The sequence below is a fragment of the Meles meles genome, chromosome 1, assembly GCF_922984935.1.
Source record: "Meles meles chromosome 1, mMelMel3.1 paternal haplotype, whole genome shotgun sequence".
Classification (NCBI taxonomy): domain Eukaryota; kingdom Metazoa; phylum Chordata; class Mammalia; order Carnivora; family Mustelidae; genus Meles; species Meles meles.
Genome location: NC_060066.1, coordinates 116,261,825 through 116,281,877, shown reverse-complemented (window position 1 = coordinate 116,281,877; position 20,053 = coordinate 116,261,825). Strand labels below are relative to the sequence as shown.

Here is a 20,053-nt window from a genome sequence, read left to right as displayed (position 1 = left end):
TAGCTTGCCTTCCCCAAGGTGATCATGCAACTCACAGGATGTTTGTTTCTATCCGGTGAGGATCCTGGCTAGCAAACCCCCCCCAAAAAAATCCCAAAACCCAAAAACACACAAATACTACTGGAGTAGTAATGATCCCATTAAGCTTTAGTAATTGTCAAGCCCAAAGAAACTTGGCAGTTTACTGATAGAACCAAAAATAGCCAGGGAGAATGAGGTCTGACAAGCTGCAGCCCCTGAGCTCCATGGAGGTTTGCCTGCATCAGGCTCAGCAGCCCGCTGCCCTGCAGGGGCCGGTGCCACCCACGTCTCTCCTCAGGCAGACCCAAGAGGATGCTCGTCTGCTTTACATTTTTAGTGTAGAGCTCATCTTTTCCTTAAAGTCATTGCATTTTATTTCAAGGTAAAAGTAAAGTTTCCAGCTCGCGTACCCTTATGCCCAGCACGCAGGGTGTGTGAGCCCCGTGCAAGTTCCCGCACTCTCCTTCTGCCTTGGATATCTGAGCCTTGTGTGAGTGGTGTTCCAAGTCCTAGAGTGGTTTAAAGTAGGTGGTATGGGTGGTTTCCAAGTTTCCTGCTGCCACTACCAAACTGACAGAAGCAGCAGCGGTGGAGGAAAGAATAAAGAGAAGGAGGCTCAAGGAGCCGCCGGATCCAGCCGTGCCAGGTGGGCTGGGAACCGCAGCCGTTCCTTAGTCCCCGCCTTTTTAAGGGCTGCCTGTCTCTGCACCCCTCATTGAGCTCATCTTTGTTTTAGTGGACGTGGTCCCCAACCAAACCCTTCATGAGTTTCTAGCATTAATTCAATTTCCGTGACCTCTGTAGTTCCTCAGTTGTTCTTTCAAATTTCCGAAGTGGTGGCCTTGAAACTGGCCCTGGAGCCATCGGTAGCTTATCCATTAGTTGGTAAATATCCTTAATATACAGATGTGTGGTCTATAGACACTATATGGTTTTTATGGAAATTATTTAGTATGAAATGAGAGTTAAAAAAAAAAGAAAGCAAGTGTAAAGCCCATTGACCTCTCACATAAGACCCCTGAAAATAAGTATCAAGATAGAGCCTATAGAACCCTATAGTTGAAGGAGATTGTGTTAAAAACACATATATTAAAACTACTTCCCCATAAGCTTCCCCCCACCAGCCCCTTATTACATTCAGGTCAGGGCTTGCAGAAGTTATTCATGGAGGGTTTGGGGAAGGGTGAATAAAAGGTTATGTAGATGTGATTAACTTGGTATTAATGCAAAAAAGAACCCCTCTGATCTAGAAGTCTTGACTATTTTAAAATGAGGTAATAGCCATTGGGGTGAATTTATGTAGCAAATTGCTGTCTGCCATATTCAAATTATTCCCCGAGCTCTGCCTCATTCAGAAAGTACCAAATATCACGGAGGCACACAATTATCATGCTTAATTAATGTTTGCAACCAAAAAGAGTAAGGTTGGAATCTTTAATATCATCGTTGATATTGAAGAACTGAAATTGACTGATTATTATCTTGAGATTAATATAGTTTCCCCAAGCCATACCCTGGGGTCAAAAGACCGAGTATTAAAACTATTTGAAAAATTCACTGCAATAATGGCTTTAGGGGCTAATTTTTTTTTAATGTCTTGCTTCCTTATGCCAGTACCACTGATTGTTATAGCGTGCACACTTCACCCATTAAGTGGTAATTCAGAGTGACAACTACATTGAAATGAAGCAAGTTAGTTAATCACCGTGAAACCATCCCTGAAATGCCCTGTCCAAGCACTCCTGAGTCACTGGAGGCCTCTGATTACCTGATTTTCTCCTGAAGCGAGATCTTCCCGTACAAAGCGGTGAATATGTTTATGGGGCGACAGGACGGGGGAGGGCTGCAGCTTGGTTGGGCTTGTTATCGCGCTCGAGAATCTTCCAGAGAGCCCGTAAGCGGCCTGCTGCTTGCGTGCAGATTCCCTGAGGAATGGCCTGTAGGCGCATGGGGGACACCGTTGCTTGCTCCAGCCCTGCAGCCTCGAGACACGGACACGCTGAGGGTCTGGGTCAGGTTCCGGCCCTTGTCCTCTGACTTGGTTTTCACCAAAGCAGGACTGGGGGTGGCAGAGATCCGTGTGTTCTGCACATTTTGGTTGGGCTGTCTGGACTGCGGGGGGGAAGCTTCCTTTGTCTTCCTTCTTTAGGATCAAGTGGCCTGTGCCATGCGGTCTGTCCCCCGCTGTGGGGAAGTCTGAGTCAGGGCTAGTAGTGGGCCACAGGCTTGTGAACAAGTTCTCCTTTAGGAGGGACCCAGCAGCCATGCCAGGGGCTTGGGTGCCCGTCAGAGACCTGTCATGGCTCCCACCTGGCTTGCGGGCTCCATGATATTCCGTGGGTCGTTGACGGCACTGTTCTTCCTGCTTCTCTCAGTGGGGTATCTCTGGGCCCGTGAAAGGGCTAGCAGGGGCCACACTGCTTCTGTCCCACAGGCTTTGGGAAGATATTTCAGGGGAACAGATGCTGCCTTTCTCACCAGAAAACTGCCATAGTTCTGTGGGGGCTCTTTTTCACCGTAGTTTTCTTTCTCATTAATGTAGAGGCAAAAGATAACGCCAGAGGATTCTAGATGTCAGACAGAAAAAGGAAACCCCTCTGATTCCAGATCTCCCTCATTCTTCCTGTTAGAACAGCCCTCCGTGGCTCCCAGGGGACTCGGGAGGCAGTTCCTGCCCTGCCTGTCCACAAGCTCACAACTTGATCCTCGAGGTCGTGACACTGAGCTATTGGATGTGAAGATGCCTGTAAACCAGAGCCCTCACTCTTGTTACAGAAAGAGTTCGGCAAACATCTCATTAGTGCCGGCCCCATCTCATAAGCACTCAGACGCCAGCATGTCCAAAAGAAGCTCACACCATTGTACCTGAGAGACAAGTCAACGTGTAGCTCACCGAACATCATATTTGAAGCAAAAATAGAGAGGGAGCTGGCCGGATGGAGAATGTGGTCAGCTCCAGTGGGTCAGGTAGGGCCGGGGAGGGTGAATAGGAGCTCACTGGGGACGAAGTGGGGCTGGGGGCACAGTCTGAACCGAGGGCAGCCAGTTCCTGGAGGTGTCCCACAAAAGTGGATGTTTGCCTTCCTGTGAGGAGCTGTGCCCTCCCCGGGGCTCTGCATGCCAGTGGCCTCCATTATTCACTTGTGAGTGAGGCGTCATTCGCATTCACCTGCTGTGGGCCCAAACAAGGACAGGCATGCACAGCCTCCTCAGGAAGGGAGAGGACCACTGCTTGGATTGCTTAGGGTGCACGGTTTTTATTTACCATGCACGCTCTCTTCTGTTAGAGTGGTCTGTGGCTACTGCATGTTTCTCAGCTCTTACTCCATGAAATGTCACCATACCTTGGCGGGATGGGGCAGGGAAAGGACACACAGTTCAGGTCACAGGAAGAAACTGAAGCAGAGCCAGACAGCTCTGTGACATTGACAGAGCTGGTGAGAAGTTGCTCAGGCAGAGGCTGGGTCTGCATCTGAATTCTCAAGACTTCGATTAAGGGAGGGTTCCTCTTGCTTTTTCTTTTTTCTTTTTTTTTTTTTTTAAGATTTTATTTATTTATCAGAGAGAGATCACAAGTAGGCAGAGAGGCAGGCAGAGAGAGTGAGAGGGAAGCAGACTCCCTTCAGAGCAGAGAGCCCGACGTGGGACTCGATCCCAGGACCCTGAGACCATGACCCGAGCCGAAGGCAGCGGCTTAAACCACTGAGCCACCCAGGCGCCCCTCCTCTTGCTTTTTCATCTCTTTCATGATCCGTTTAAAAAGCATCTCATAATCTGTATTCCGGTGCCTTAAGGAAGGGATAGCATTGTGCTGTTCAGCAGAGGGAACAAAAGCAAACAAGCTGGGGGTGCGTTTTTGTGTCGTGTGGGTATACGAGGATGTCAGATAGTACCTAGAAGTTCAATTAAAAATGTGGAAATTTGGGGCGCCTGGGTGGCTCAATGGGTTAAGCCTCTGCCTTCGGCTCAGGTCATGATCTCAGGGTTCTGGGATCGAGTCCCGCATCGGGCTCTCCGCTCGGCAGAGAGCCTGCTTCCTCCTCTCTCTCTCTCTGCCTGCCTCACTGCCTACTTGTGATCTCTCTCTGTCAAATAAATAAATAAAATCTTTAAAAAAAAATGTGGAAATTTGAGGGGGGCATCTTGGTGGCTCAGTCGGTTGAATGTCTGACTCTTGGTTTCGGCTCAGGTCATGATCTTATGGGTCCTGGCATCGAGCCTGGCATCTGGCTCTGTGCTCAATGGGGAGTCTGCTTGAGATTCTCTCCCTCTGCCCCACCCCTCAACTTGTGCATGTGCATGCACGTGATCCCTCTCTCTCTCTCCCTTTCTCTCTAAAATAATAAAAAAATAAGATTTATTTTAATTAATTTTAAATAAATAAGACTTGTTTTAATTAAATTAATTAATCTTTTAAAAATATAGAAATGGTAGGTATTTATGTTTAAAACCTAAACTGTGGAATGTGATAAATCTCTCCCTCCCCTCCCAAATAAAACACTTTGGAAGCTGATTTTTAAGTGCATTATTCAGTTCTCTGCACTCCTAGCCTTCTCGTGTTCCCAAGCACAAGGCCCACGTGGTTTAGCTAATTCAAGCATATGGTACTCAGAGAAGGTGGTTTTGAGACCAGTGTCCGCATCGGGCACAGACTCCCTGGTTTACTCTAGGGTGATTGTGTCTGAGCTACGGCTGCATCATCTATAAAATGAGAATAATAATAATAATACCTGTTATAAAAGGTGGTTGTTGGGATTGGGGAGAATATTATGTGAAAGTTTGTTGTGTTTTTTTTTTTTATACTATATTTATTTTGGGGGTGGGGAAATTTGGGGTACAACATTTTATTTTTATTATTTTATTTTTTCATAGATTCATTGTTTGTGTACCACATCCAGTGCTCCAGGCAATACGTTCCCTCCTCAATACCCACCACCAGGCTCACCTAAGCCCCTACCTCTCTCCTCTCCAAAACCCTCAGTTTGTTTCTCAGAGTCCACAGTCTCTCATGGTTTATCTCCCCCTCCAGTGGTTAGTTTTTAATAATCTGGTTATAAGGTGCTGAGCCTTCCCATTTGATATATCTCTGATACATAGTTTTCATCACTTGGATGTTAATTTTGTTTTTAGGATTGTATAAGCACACAGTCCACTTTAAAGCATTAATTAATTTTTTTTTAGATCTCCCTATTTCTGCCATTTCAGAAAAGCTACTGCTTTGACTTCTGACATTTCCTTAAAGCTGAAGGTTTGATGATTTCAAGGGAGATGCTAAAAGACATTTTGTTACTTCCTTTAGAACTTATCTTCAAGCTTCACTCAGTCTGTGATTGATCTGTTTTGTGTCAAATAAGAGCTATTCTGGACAGCTCAACCCATGTCTCGATTTCCAGCTTGAATCTATTCTCTTCTCTGAAGCCCCCCGCCCCATCCAGGCTGGTTTGGATCACCGTAATTACCTTTGACGTGTCTGTTCCACTCTCTGTGTTGTAGCTGGAGCACCTTTTCTTGACATCCGCAGTACTGTACGGAGATGCCATCTTATTCTTAGCGTCTGAGCAGTGAGAGTCCAAATATTAAAAAACCTCCCAGATGGTCCCCTCCTACCCAGTCAGTAGTCAACACTCTTCACTTCTGCTTGCGTGCCTTTTTTTTCTTCCTTAAGAGCTGGATGGTTCTGCGTGGCACCTGGCTGTGTACTCAACACCAGCATTTGCCATATCTGTGTTCCTTTCATCTTTCATTTTTAAGACACCTGCTGCAGATACCTGATTTTCCCTCTGGTCTGCTTTCTTTTGATGAGTGAATGATTGTGCTGATGTCTTTAGTTCTAGCCCCCTCAAATCCTTTTTGAGAATACAGTATAATACATGCCTGGCTTATGAACTTAATGATTCTGATAATCGTATGATCAAAAATACAAATGCTGGTTACAAGATGAAAATAGATTTAGCTAGGTCATCCTGAAAGTATTTTGTTTTTCTATTCTTCCTCTGTGTTAATGTATGGGAAAAGAAGATCTCCAGCTTTTCAATTTGCAAGTGATTTTTCAGTTTGGTATGAATTACTATAAAAAGGACATTCTAGCTTTAGAATTTGGCTTGTCATTTAAAAAAATAATAGGAGAGTCATCCCTTTAATAATCTCTAGCCACTTAAGGGTTCAAATGACTTAAAAATTTATGAATTTTACAATTTAAAGTCTCATAAAAAGTACATTTTTCAAGAATGTAACAGCCATCACGTTTAGTTTTATTATAGTTTAGTTTCCAATGTCCGGGTGATATCCTGGTTTGGATTTTATCTTGGTACTAAGTAGTGACCAAAGGTACAAGAACATGGGCTAGCAATGGAGTCTAGTCTGGCAGGTGACCTCTTTCCAAAACTTTAAAAGTAAGTCATACCAGTACATCTTTTGAAATACTACAGGGACCACTGTCCTAGTGTATCTTGTCTGAGCCTGGACAAAATAAAACTCTTTAGATCACGTAGTAGGTATGTGATAAATACATAAAGTATATTTGAAAGGTTTTAGAAGTTGGAAACAAAACACATAAACCAAAATCTCACATGTTGGGGGATGGTGTACATGGAAAGCTGGTTATAAACATACTGCCCTAAGTCTTTGACTTGACGTTTCTGAATCCACCATGCCCAGTTTACCTAGATTAGTCAGGGAGTTCTGCATTTCAGCTTTGCATGCTTTAATTTGCTTTTTTAAAAATTTAACAATGGCTTTAGATTTTTTTTGTCCACTCCTGAATGTATTCCAGGAGAAATAGGAAGTGTATTACCCCAGTCAGCATTGGCATGAAGAACAATTACTAGAAATTACTTTGACACATGAAACTGGCAGCCCAAGGATCAGAATTTGGAATTTGCCAGTCAAACATCCCGTGGGCTACTTTTTCCTAAAACTGCCATCCAAGTTGACAGCTTTCTGGTTGTTGGAAGGATGATTATTATGGCCTTTTTTGTGGATTTGAGAAGTTCTGCAGATGTGGTCAACAGAACAGTTGATTATTGACAAGTCACATTAGCCATTTTTTATTAAATAAGCAGAAGACAGACCAGTATGAGCTTAAACATCTTGGCCATATAAACAGACTAGCAAAAATTGAGGTGCAGGATAATCAAAGCTAAAGGTGCTGGCTACATTTGAAAGGCATGAAAACACCAAAGCAGACACTAACACCATGAAAAACATAAAGAAGTTGTTTGAACTTCAAGGTATTAAAAATGAATACAGTGAGGCCTTGTTTATTGACCATTGTAGGAGAAGGAATATCGCTGTGACAAATACAGTCCTCCATTTTCTAGGCCAACCAGATATCTAAGATTTGATTATTTTCAACCTGAAAAATGTCACCAGACATTTCTCACGAGTTGAAAATTCTACCACAGAACTGTCTATAATCCAAAATAATTAATTTTTCACAAAATAGAATTTCTCCTTCAAATTTCAGAACTCTTCTAATCTCTTTTATGTGAAATTTTACAATATACTTTACCCTTTTCTCTACAGATCCTTAAATCTTCTTACCATGATTTAATCCTTTTTTGCTGGCTCAGGCCATACTTACTGTAGAGTGTGGTGACCAGGGGTCTTGAAGAGGTTCAAGCATGTTTGGAGTAGGGTACTGGGGGAAGTGAGCTGGAAGAGTAGGGCGCGGGAGGACAGCTAGTAGGATGTTCAAAATCGAGATTTTAGAGATGATAACAGCTGTTGAGGATGACCAGGTCTAGGACAGGGGTTCTTAACCTGATTACCTATGAAAATCACCTGGAGAACTTAAAAAATATGTCAGTGCCCTGGTGCTACCCCATTGTTCTCAGGTTCCCAGGCTCCTTAAACTTTTAACCCTACCATCCTAATATGTGGCACTCTCCATCATGGCCCCAGGTAAAGCTCCAGCTTTTATTAGACACTCTAAGCAGTAGGAGAGAAAGGAAGAAGGGGCAAAGGGTAAATCAGCTGTCTCTTAAGACAAAGTCTTTAGACAAAGCACCTGCCACACGGTGCTTCTGTTGGCATTCATTGTGCAGAACTTGATAATGTGTCATACCTAATTGTGAGAGAGATTGGGACATTAGTCTTCAATCTGGGTAGCCGTACGCCAGCAACATACTATTACTGTGGAAGAGAGGAAGAGTAGTTATTTTAAAACAAGCTAGCATCTCTGTCAGCTCTAGAAGGGTAGTGGATTATACCATCTTGTAATGTGATCTTCAGGCGATTTGATGATTTTGAAATTTTGGTTGTCTTCTCCCATCCCAGACTCTCAGGTCCATGGGTGTAGAAGGGAAAGCAGCCTCCAGCTGAGAGGGATCTGGTTCACTGAATGATTTCTACAGGGGATCACCAAGTTTCAGTTTAGGGCGAGAATGGGAAGTCCAGGAAAGTTAATGGTGTAGGGGATGTTTCTGATGGTGACATTATTTCTCTACCCACCATTCCCCTATGTCTGCCCTTTCTCCTTAAATAGCACATATTCCATTATAATAATCACTCCTTTGCAAATCCCCACAAAGCCCTGCGTCTCTCTCTTTGTAGTACTTCTTGGAAGTCCCCAGCTCCATGTAAGCTTAACTCCCAACAGCCTCTTTACAACATCAGTAGCCACAGAGCTTAAATGTCTATTTACCATGGCTTGGCAATCCCACTGCGTTTCCCTTGAATGGGTCATGTCCCACTCCTGAGAGGAGTCAGTCCTATTCCTCCTGAAACCTGAAATCCTCCCCTCCACTTCTGCTCTCCTTCAGCCAGTGACCTCACTTGATATTTCAATGAAAAAGAAATGAAGCAACCAGATGGGAGTTTCTTCACTCCCTGCTTCTGAGCCCGCTTTCTGCTTTCCTCTCTTGCTAGTTTTACTTGGCAGTGACATCTCCCAGCTTCTGTGAAAGGCTAAGCTCTCTATGCCGTACCCTCAAACCTATCCCTTCTTGCTTTTCCAGATACTTTTCTCCTGCAAGAATATCCTCTGTACTGGCTTGGTCTTATCAACATGCACACATGTTTTTAAAAAGCCAATCAGGGGCATCTGGGTGGCTCAGTGGGTTAAAGCCTCTGCCTTCGGCTCAGGTCATGATCCCAGGGTCCTGAAATCAAGCCCCACAACGGGCTGTCTGCTCAGCAGGGAACCTGCTTCCTCCTCCCTCTCTGTCTGCCTCTCTGCCTACTTGTGATCTTTGTCAAATAAATAAAATCTTTAATAAATAAATAAAAATTTAAAAAGCCAATCATCTTTGCCCCAGATAACCTGTCCCTACACTGTCCCATTTCTTGGCTCCTCTTCACAGCAAAACTTATGGAAACCATTTTGTAAACGACGGCTGCCAGCAATTCCCCAATTCCTCCAATTCCTCACCTGTCTCCAATCTGGCTTCCCTTCACACTTCACTGAAATTGCTATTTTTAAGTGTCCATTTGTTTCTAAATATAACTGCTCATCTCTGTCCTTATCTTACCTGACCTCTAAAGCAGCATTCCACATGCTTGATCACCCCTTTCTCCCTGAATCAGATTTCTTCTTAGAGCGTTTGTGACACCACCCTCCCCCGCATTTTCTAGCTAGCTCTCTGAGTCCTATTTATGAGTTTTCTATAATGGGTTTTTCCTACTCAACCTCTGAACATGGAAGCGTCCTGGTCCCCAGTCTTGACCCTCTTCCCTCGCTATAGGTACAAACCTCATAACCTCTCCCTGGAGCTCAAGACTCATGTCCAGATATCTGCTTGGTGTCATCTCTTGGCTGTTTCATAGACATCCTAACCTCTGCAAGTCCAAACAAAGCTTCTTCTTTCCCACCATATACGTGATCTCCTCTTGCACCTTCCTCATCTCAGTCAAGGTCATCCACCAAGTGGCCACAGTTAACTTCAGTAAAACCCTTGATTCTCTGTCCCTCACCATCTGCCATTCATCAGCAAGTCCTGCCAGTTCTGCCTTCAAAATCCATCCTAAGTGCTTGTAATTCTCCATCCCCTTTGCATCCACCCTCATCCAAGCCGCCATGGTCTCCGGAGCTAGTGCGCTGGCCTCCCTGCTCCCTCGTTTGTCTCTTGTAATGCAGTCCCTAAGAGTGGCCCCAGTGATCTTTAGAATCTTACATCCAGTAACCCAGGACTTTCCCTTTGCACTGGAATAACACCTCAGCTCCTCACTGTGGCCCAGGCCCTGTGTGATCTGACACCGGTGCACCTGTCTGGCCTCATGATACCAACCCGACTGGGGGTGCACTGGGGGCGCTTCACCTGAGGGTGGGGCACTTATTCTCATGTTCTCTGGACAGCTTTCTGGAGGAGAGGGTCACTCCTTATCATTTAGGAGCAAACGTCACCTCCCCAGAGAAGCCTTCCCTGAATACCTTATTTGAAGAGGTGCCCTCCCAGTCTCTCCCTCTGTGTTTATTCTCCTGGCACTTACCCTCCCTGAGGGAAGGGACCATGTCCAGCTTCTTCACATCTGTATTGCCAGTGCTTAGTGTAGTCATTAACCTTCGATAGAAATGAATCAATTTATTGAATACCTGAGTGAAAAACTGTCTGGAACATTTCTCAGATTTTTGTCACACTGCTTCCGTCCCTCTTATTTGTACCATGACTGCCACCGGGAGCTGTAACATCCTGATTACTATTTCTAAAAGCAGTGACACCACAGTTTATGATTTCTCAACCATGACGGGCTGGGAAAAGCAGTTAACTAACCTCGTTAAGAACTGCGTGTGAAGGGCGCCTGGGTTGCTCAGTTGGTTGGGTGACTGCTTTTGACTCAGGTCATTATCCCGGAGTTCTGGGATTGAGTCCCTCATTGGGCTTCCTGTTCAGGGGAGAGTCTGCTTCTCCCTCAGACCTTCCCCCTCTCGTGCTCTCTCTCTCTCTCTCTCTCTCATTCTCTCTCTCAAATAAATAAATAAAACCTGAAAAAAAAAAAAAAACTGTGTGTGAAGAATGGGGAAATTTAGAAGTCGAGTCCAGCATTAGTGAGGGGGCATTATCCTCATTTATTTTCCAATGACTATTATTGTCCTAGTATCATGAATTTTGTTATTGGTACTGCTGCAGAGAGATGTCCAGAAGCTTGTCTGGTCAGGATCTTCAGCATCACAGTCTGACAGGAAATACAAGAGAAGTCAGCTGTGCTCTGAGTCTTAATGACTGCTTGTTGGAGCCTGGGAAGGGAGGTCCAAGAGGTGAAGGGACAGCCAAGGCGGGCACCTTTTTGCGTGTTGGGACTCTCTCTGAGCCTGTCTTTACAGACTCCAGGAGAGGGGGCTGTGAAGGGGGATTGGTTTTACTTATTGTGGTAAAATATACATAACATAAAATGTAATACTTTAGCTATTTTAAAGGTACTGTGGTGTTCAGTATACTCATGTCATGCAACCGTCACTGCTGTCCATCTCTAGAACTTTCCAAACTGAAAATCTGTACCCATGAAACAATTAACTCCCCAGTCCCCCAACCCCTGGGAGCCTTTATTTGACTTTCAGTCTCTGGATTTGACAACTCCTGTTGAAGGAACCGCATTCCCCCCGTGCCTCCTTCACTGTCAGCTGTCTCACTGCTGAGCCTTCTCTCCACCAGACGTGTGAGGTAGGGTTTGTGGGGGCAGGTGTGGCAGGTTCCCCTGTCACACAGCTGTGCCACACCAGCTGGGTATCCTACAGTTGGACTCCGTTCTGACACCTTCTACCTGGTGGTAGCGTTAGATCCCACCGATTTCCGGGCTCAGTCCCACGAGGCTGACCCTGTGCGTGCCTTCAAATGACAGTTGCAAGTCCACGTTGTTTCCTGTGCTTCTGAGCGACCAGAGATCAGAGGTTCCTACAGTCTCCTCCTCGGGATAGATTAATTTGCCAGAGCGGCTCACAGAATTCAGGAAAACCTCTTATTGCATCACTGGTTTATCATGAAGGATAACTCAGGAACGGCCAGATGGAAGAGACGCACAAGACAAGGCATGTGGGAAGGGGAGCAGGCTTCCACTCCCTTCCTGGGCCCCACACTCGCAGCACCTCCACTATGTTCACCAACTGGGAAGCTTCTCAAACCCTTATCCCTTTGTGGTTTTAGGGAGGCTTCATTACATAGGCATCATTGATTAAATAATTGGCCATTGACAATTAGTTCAACTTCGGGTCCCTCTTCCCCTCCCCCAAGGGCAGGGCAGGGATCCTCCCTCCCGCATGGGTCTGAATTTTCCAACCCTAGTCTAATCATGGAGTTGGTGCCCCGGCAACCCGCCCCCATCTAAGGGATTCATTAAATAAACTCAAGTGTGGTTGAAAGAGGCTTGTTATAAATAACAAAGGACACCCATTTTTCCTTTAATACTCTGAAGTTATTTCAGGAACCTGGATCAAAACTTAAATATCATAACCAAAGATGCCCCCTATGACTCTTCTATAGGAAATTACAGGGGTTTCAGGAACATCAAATACAGATTTCTTACTATAAATTAGAATATCCCATCATAAGCAGAATCATACCATATTTGTCCTTTTTTGTCTGCTTATTTCTCTTAGCATAAGGTTAAGGTTCATCATGACCTCGCTTGCCAAAAATCTCATTCCTTTTCAAGGCTGCATAATATTCTAGTGTGTGTGTATACCACATTTTGGTTCGCCTTCATTGGACATCTGTGAATATGCTGCCGTGAATGCTAGGGTGCAAATACCTGTTTGAATCTCTGCTTTCACTTCTTTTGTGTATATACCCAGAAATGGAATTATTGGATCATACCATAATTCTATGATCAATTTTTTAAGAAAAATGCTAAAGGGGCTTAAAACCTATTAACTTATTGGTGAAAAGGACTATTCATTGATTGCCTCATATATGTCCTGTAGTATATTAGGGCAGCAGAGAAATGGAAATGGATGGGTCACAGCTCCTTCTCTCAAGATCTATAAGGGGGGATGTGCCAAAATAAAAGTAGCTATTATATACCATATTTAGTGCTGTATTAAGATGTGTATTACGGGAACATATTATAATAATAATGATTTCTAGTGTTTCTGAAGACAAAACCTCCTTGGATATTGTCCAGGATAGATGTTCTACTACACTGTGGTTGGTAGTGGGGGATGCGGTAGAGTTTCCAGTGTACAGGTTTTGGTTGTGCATTTGTATTTTTTTTAATAGCTAACAGTCCATCCATCTTTTCTGTGATCTAAATGTCTTTTCTGTTTTCTCTTCCTTTAGTGGTTTTTAATTGCCAACAGATCTTACAAAGTCAGTGCAGCGAGCTCTTTCTTCTTCAGTGGTGTGTTTGTGGGAGTCATCACCTTTGGTCAGCTTTCAGATCGCTTTGGAAGGAAAAAAGTCTATCTCACAGGTAATCAGTTAAGAGTGTTCATGCACTGAATAGGAGGACTTACTTCCTTAAGGTTCTCCGGAAATTGCCATGTGGATACAGAACTGATTTTTAATACACTAGCAAGAGGCCACACTGCAGCTAGAATTGATTCTGGCCAAGTGTTTTCAAGGGACCACCAGCATACCTGGGGAAGGCCACGTATTTGCGTCTAAGCTTTTCAGAGATGATGGTCCTTTTGGCAACTCTGGAATTCTAACTTATGCTACATTTCTAAAGAGAACAGGGACTGAACCAGTGTACGAGATCTATTTCCTTGTATCTTGTCTGTTGGTTCATTTCAAATATGCTCTATAAGAACCAGCATAGTTCTTTTTTTTTTTTTTTTTTTTAAGATTTTACTTTGACAGAGAGAGATCACAAGTAGGCAGAGAGGCAGGCAGAGAGAGAGGGGGAAGCACGCTCTCAGCTAAGCAGAGAGCCCCATGCGGGGCTCGATCCCAGGACCCCGGGACCATGACCCGAGCCGAAGGCAGAGGCCCCAACCCACTGAGCCACCCAGGTGCCCCCAGCATAGTTCTTTTGACAAGCTGAGCATGAGCTGGGATTTTTCCACTTCCCACACTGTTGTGAATAATTGAAAACTGTGCATGATTGACAGATTATCAACTTGTAACAAACAAAGATAAACCTTAGTTATTCTTTATAGTTTTTAAGAGAAAATTTTTTTTTTTTTTTTAAGATTTTATTTATTTATTTGACAGAGATCACAAGTAGACAGAGAGGCAGGCAGAGACACAGAGGAGGAAGCAGGCTTCCCGCCAAGCAGAGAGCCTGATGTGGGGCTCGATCCCAGGACCCTGGGATCATGACCTGAGCTGAAGGCAGAGGCTTTAACCCACTGAGCCACCCAGGTGCCCCAAGAGAAAATGTTTTTTTAAAAAAGCATAGCTTAGAAAAATTTAAGTTTACAGAGATTTATCTTTACAGGTGTAAAGTCAGTATAATTTATTACTTTGATCAAATGCTGTTTTATGTCCGGGTTATTGACTGCTATTCCTCTAATTCTAGGTTTTGCTCTTGACATCTTATTTGCTATTGCAAATGGGTTTTCCCCCTCCTATGCGATCTTTGCAATAACTCGCTTCCTGGTGGGCGTGATGAACGGAGGAATGTCGCTGGTAGCCTTCGTCCTGCTGAACGAATGTGTGGGCACCGCCTACTGGGCACTCGCAGGTACTGCTTCACTCCGTGCACATGACAGAGATGGTGAGCTGCCCCAGAAAACCTCGCAAGGAGCCATTTGAACCCCAGAGGCTAAAATGCACTTGGACTTGAGGCGCTCCATCTTACCATTAGATTTGCTTTCCAAAGTTTGTGACTTTGAACAAGTCATTTTACTCATATCCCTCTGTAGACAGTCTCCCCTGGGGCCAGCCTCGTAGATGGTGAACTTGCCTCCAGATTGTTCCAGGAGTGTCAGTTTCTTCAGAAGGATTTTAACTGTTTACACCTTAAACTGAAAAGTGGCACAGACGTAAGAAAGCCTAAGCGTTCCTTTCCCAGTGCCTTCTTACTGTATTTTTCTTAAAGATTTTATTTATTTATTTGTTTGTTTGTTTTTTAAAGATTTTATTTATTTGACAGAGATCACAAGTAGGCAGAGAGGCAGGCAGAGAGAGAGGAAGGGAAGCAGGCTTCCTGCTGAGCAGGGAGCTCATATCCCTCATATATTGAGCCCTCTGCCTTCGGCTCAGGTCATGATCCCAGGGTCCTGGGATTGAGCCTCATATAATTTACTTAAGCCAGGAGTATATATATATGGACATATATATGTGTGTGTAGACATATATATGTGTCTACACACACATATATATGTCCATATATATATATATATACCCCTGGTTTAAGTAAATTATATGTCTTTTCATTTCATAAGCTCAAACCCACCAGGTTTTAATCCCAGACCCTGGGCTCAATCCCAGGACCCTGGGATCATGACCCAAGCCGAAGGCAGAGGCCTTAACCCACTGAGCTACCCAGCTCCCCCTTACTGTATTTTATTAAATATTTATCCCCTGGGTAGGGGAGGGACAAGTTGGGAGGACCAGTTGATATAGGGCCAGTGCTAGGCCAGATGAGAAACTCGTTTTTATTTGAAATGCATTAAGAAGCCAGCGGGTGAATTAAATAGTGGAGCTATAGGATCAGATAGGATACAGACGGACAGCTGTGGCAGAGGTGTGGAGAATGGACCATCGGAGGAGGAGAAATTGAAGAGTCATAGAGGAGGTGGTTGTGGTTGGCCTGTGAAACACAATGGGGGCTTGCTCAGACACAGTGCGGGAGAGGAGCAGAGAAGAGGGCCATGTGAGCTGGATTTTGGTGGGGCAGCGACTTGCTGAAGGGTCAGAGTGGGGAGAGAAAGAGGAATCAGCGGGACCTCATGGCTTTGCTTGCAACTGGGTGGATTGCTAGTACACTTTACGAAAATGAAGTCTAAGCTACCAAAATTGAGTTTTTACTAAAAGTGCGAACCAAGCAAACATAGCAGACTTGAAAATGAAAATGATCTAAAAGAAACAGACAGGAAATCTGACAAATAGGATCAATATCTAATAACCTGTAAACAGAAGACCACCAGTGACACTCCAGAATTATAACATGCAAAAAGCGGTGATTTGAAATGTTCACTTAATTAATTTTTTGACCAAATAATCTAGAGCCTTCCCACATCTGCATCTCCACACCACCTCTGTTGTCATTTCTAGGCAAACATGTGCAGCTTCTTGCCGGACATGAGATCTGAATGTCGCTTGGACCCTCAAATAAAAAGTATTGCTTTCTTTCACCTAAAACCTTCACCTTCTGGGACCTCTACCTATGGTAATGTCATCACGGCATTTACGGTCATTAAATGAGATGCCTTCAGATCCTGTCCTCTTGTCCACCATACCCAGTCGATACCAACTTATACTGATTATAGGGGACAGAGCCTCAACTCTGATGCGCCTCTGTATATAAAGGGAAATTATGTGGTTAATATAACCAAACCCCTGAAGGTCCAGACCTCAGAGATGCCCAGAACCAGGAAGTCTGATGCTTCTTGTCTCTGCCCCCCAGTCCTCCCTGAGAAGCTTTCTCTGTGCAGTCAGGGATGGACCCCTGTAGCCCTCAGCCCTTACTACCAAGTGTAGTATTTAAAATCCAGGCTCAGAGCTCAGACTGGCCCAGCTGAGGCCCTGCAGTGAGTGGAACTGTGATAGGCAGCCCCGTCTTGAACCACAGGGATAAAGGAAGGGGAGGTCCGCTCTCTAGAAGAGGGAAGGGGTGTTCTTGGAATTAGATGGGGTTCTAGGTAAGACAGTTTTTTATAATAGGTACTCACCCTGGGAGGCTTCCCAGTGGCTTTTTGGAGGGAGGGTACTAGATGGGTATAGACAGCTATACCCATATCACAGTAGGAGAGTATAGCTAGTATTTGTATATTTGTATAGCAGGCATTATTTCATCCTAAACTAACAACTACCCTCGAGAAAACTGAGGCTCGGAGATGTTTAGTGATTTTCTTGAGGTCACACAGCAGCAGGTGGCAGAATTAGGGTCTGAACTCAGTCCCTCTCGAACAGTCCCATTCTGTGGGCTGTCTTCTTTTTGCCTACATTGTTGTCAATGGATACCAAGTGCTCAGAGCTGTTCTGAGCAACGACAGAAAGTGTTCTTCTTGGAAGCCAGGTGCTGTCTGATGCCCTGTAATGAAGCTGTAATAGCTATTGATTATCTTAAATTTCCAGGGAAATCATAGCATCCCCACTTCCTTACTTATCGGACCGCATGTTTGGATTTGGTGTTCTGAACATGCTGTCACTTCAGCCCTCCCCTCTGCTCCCCCCTTTCCCTCACTAGGGCACAGAGTAGACATGTCATTATGGCTAGAGAGTTGATCATCTCTGGGCAAGAAAATAAGAACACGTTTCTTTTATAGAATTCTTGTAGAAAGTTCTTGTAGCAAGATCAACAAGGTCCTGTTGCTGTGCGTTCCCCACAGAAGCCTGCCTTTCCCTAGGAGGATAAAGAGGGCGGACGGAGACAGCTGGCAGGCTTGCCCCACCCTGCGCACAGCTCCGTGTCCTGGACAGCGCCCCTGACCCCTCTGTGTTGTTTCTTCTTTGTGTATGGCTCTAACCGCGCCTGCTCTGTAGGACGACGTATGTCAAAAGTGGAATGCATGATAAATGGTAGCCGGTACTACTACACACCATGGTAGTAGCAGTTATAGAAAGTGAGTCAGAGGTATAAATTCACATGTATATCAGACAAGCCAGGGGGACCTAATACCATCTCAGCATTTATTTAAAAAAAAAATGGGATTTTTCATAATCCCATGGGTGATTTTTTTTTTCCTTTAAGTGTGCTTGCAAAAATTTAGGCTTCATGGAGACAGACAAGAACCAGAGAGCTATAAAATGTCATGTATCTGGTGCTGATCCACCAAATAGGGAAGGGCAAGAGCTGAGGAGGAGCCTGTGATTTAAGACGAGGATTTGATAAGATGAAGTCCCAGCATTTCGATAATCTCATGACCTAAAAACGGTAGGGCCAGCCAGCAAAGCACCTCTCCGAGCTTCAGCGCATGCACAGGCGGACGTCAGCACAGCCTTTCATGTGGAAAGCACTTGGGCAAACCCTTAAAATTCATCATGACCATGTGTGGTTTGTGTTTCTCACCTGTCCTTCCTCCTTTTCCCCTCACTCACTGGCCTCTCTGCCACTTTTCTCTTCTGATAGTCTCTGTGTGTAGGTTCTTTTCTGCTGACGCCCCCCCAGGAAGGCATTGCCTCTGTGCCTTGGGTGGGGAATGGTGGTGTGGAAGGTGCTTTCCCCAGTAACAGGCATCTTTTCCGGACTTAGGGTCGATCGGTGGCCTCTTCTTCGCAGTCGGCATTGCCCAGTATGCCCTGTTGGGGTACTTCATCCGCTCCTGGAGGACCCTCGCCATTCTGGTGAACCTACAGGGAACGGTGGTCTTCCTTCTGTCTTTGTGAGTAGTTTTTCCTCTTAGAGGTTTAATTTAAGACGCGGAAGGAATGTCTAAAGAGGACATGGGTCAATGAGCGGCGTTACTCCCTTTCCGCAGTTTGCCTGAGCTGACCTTGGTGAAGAGCTGTCCCGCGGGCAGGCACCCCAGTGCCGGGCAGCTGCTGGGAAGAGAGGTGCTTGATTAATTCAGGGCACAGGTGTCCCTTGTGTCAAGTCACCTCTCCACAGCCTGCATTTTAACCTTCAAGTTATTGACTTGGTAAGCCTAAGGCCTCGAGCCTGAAGATCTTCAGGCTGGATCAGGTTGAGGGCTGGGCGTCCGGTTCAGGTGTGATGCTGCGGAGATCGCAGTCCATTCGTGGCCCGTGTGTAGCTGTAACTGCCCACCTTCAGGTAACTCTTACTCCAGGGCCTCTACTGTGGACACAGGAAGACTCTCAGATACGGGAGAAATCCTTGGGGTGGATGGGCTCGAAGCAGTAAAAGGGTGATTCCCTGGTCAGGGCGGGATGCTGCAAACAGCTCGCTCAGAGGTCACACTGTGGTGCTCTAAACACTGTAAGGCAAGCCACCAACTTGGAACCCTTTTACCAGTTCTTTCTTCCCATAGCAAATACTTGATTAATAAGGTTATTAATAGTGTTTGTTCTATGATATGTATTACATAATACATAACAGAATGGTGTTATTTATTAATATTCTTCCCTAAATAGCCTCAGGCTCCAGGAACAGTAAAACAAATATTTAAGAGACATTTACAGAGTTCTTCATAAAATTAACATTAAATACTGACCATCTTGTTGGGACCTAGAAGCCCAGTTTCAGTCATAAATACTATACTAGATTCTGATCTATAGTCGCAAAGAAGTAATACTGTTCCATTTCTTATTTCATTGTTTTAATGATGTTTTTAAGAAGTTTGATGTCACCTGGGTGGCTCAGTGGGTTAAGCCTCTGCCTTCAGCTCAGGTCATGGTCTCAGGGTCCTGGGATCGAGCCCCACATCAGGGAGCCTGCTTTTCCTCTGCCTCCCACTACCCCCACTTGTGCTCTCTCTCTCTCTCTCACTCTCACTTTCTTTCCCTCTAGTAAATAAAATATTTAAAAGAAAAAGAAGTTTGAATTTTTAGTTTTTTGTTTTTTTTTTTTAAAGATTTTATTTATTTATTTGACGGAGAGAGATCACAAGTAGGCAGAGAAGCAGGCAGAGAGAGTGAGAGGTAAGCAGGATCCCTGCCGAGCAGAGAGCCCGATGCGGGACTCGATCCCAGGACCCTGAGATCATGACCTGAGCCGAAGGCAGCGGCCTAAACCACTGAGCCACCCAGGCGCCCTGAATTTTTAGTTTTATTTCACCAGAAGTTTTAATGTGCTATGAAGGGCTTTCTCCTGAGGTATCAGACCTCTAATTTTAATCATTAAAATCTTGGGAATAAATAAAACCTTCAGAAGCTGGTACCAGCTTCTGTGCCATAAAGTGAGGGATCTCTGTGGTAGAATTTTCCCTCAGATGCATCTTTAATGTAGTCATTCTTTATTCAAGTTCTACTAATTGAGATTTGGTAGATTGAGGATTGAACTGAAATCTGTTTCTGTATTCTCTTTGAAATAAGAGAATTAAGTGCAAAAATGAGTATAATAGTAGGGTACCTGACTGGCTCAGTTGGAAGAG

At 44.7% G+C, this 20,053-nt stretch overlaps 1 protein-coding gene across 1 annotated transcript in view; it reads left to right on the top strand.

Moving 5' to 3' along the window:
• The window catches only part of SLC22A15 (solute carrier family 22 member 15), an 80,554-nt gene that overhangs the window by 28,646 nt on the left and 31,855 nt on the right, over positions 1–20,053 (top strand). The window contains exons 3-5 of the mRNA XM_045982142.1: positions 13,230–13,362; positions 14,413–14,577; positions 18,253–18,382. Of these exons, the coding sequence (XP_045838098.1) occupies positions 13,230–13,362; positions 14,413–14,577; positions 18,253–18,382 (428 nt within the window). The remainder of the gene's footprint in view (positions 1–13,229; positions 13,363–14,412; positions 14,578–18,252; positions 18,383–20,053) is intronic.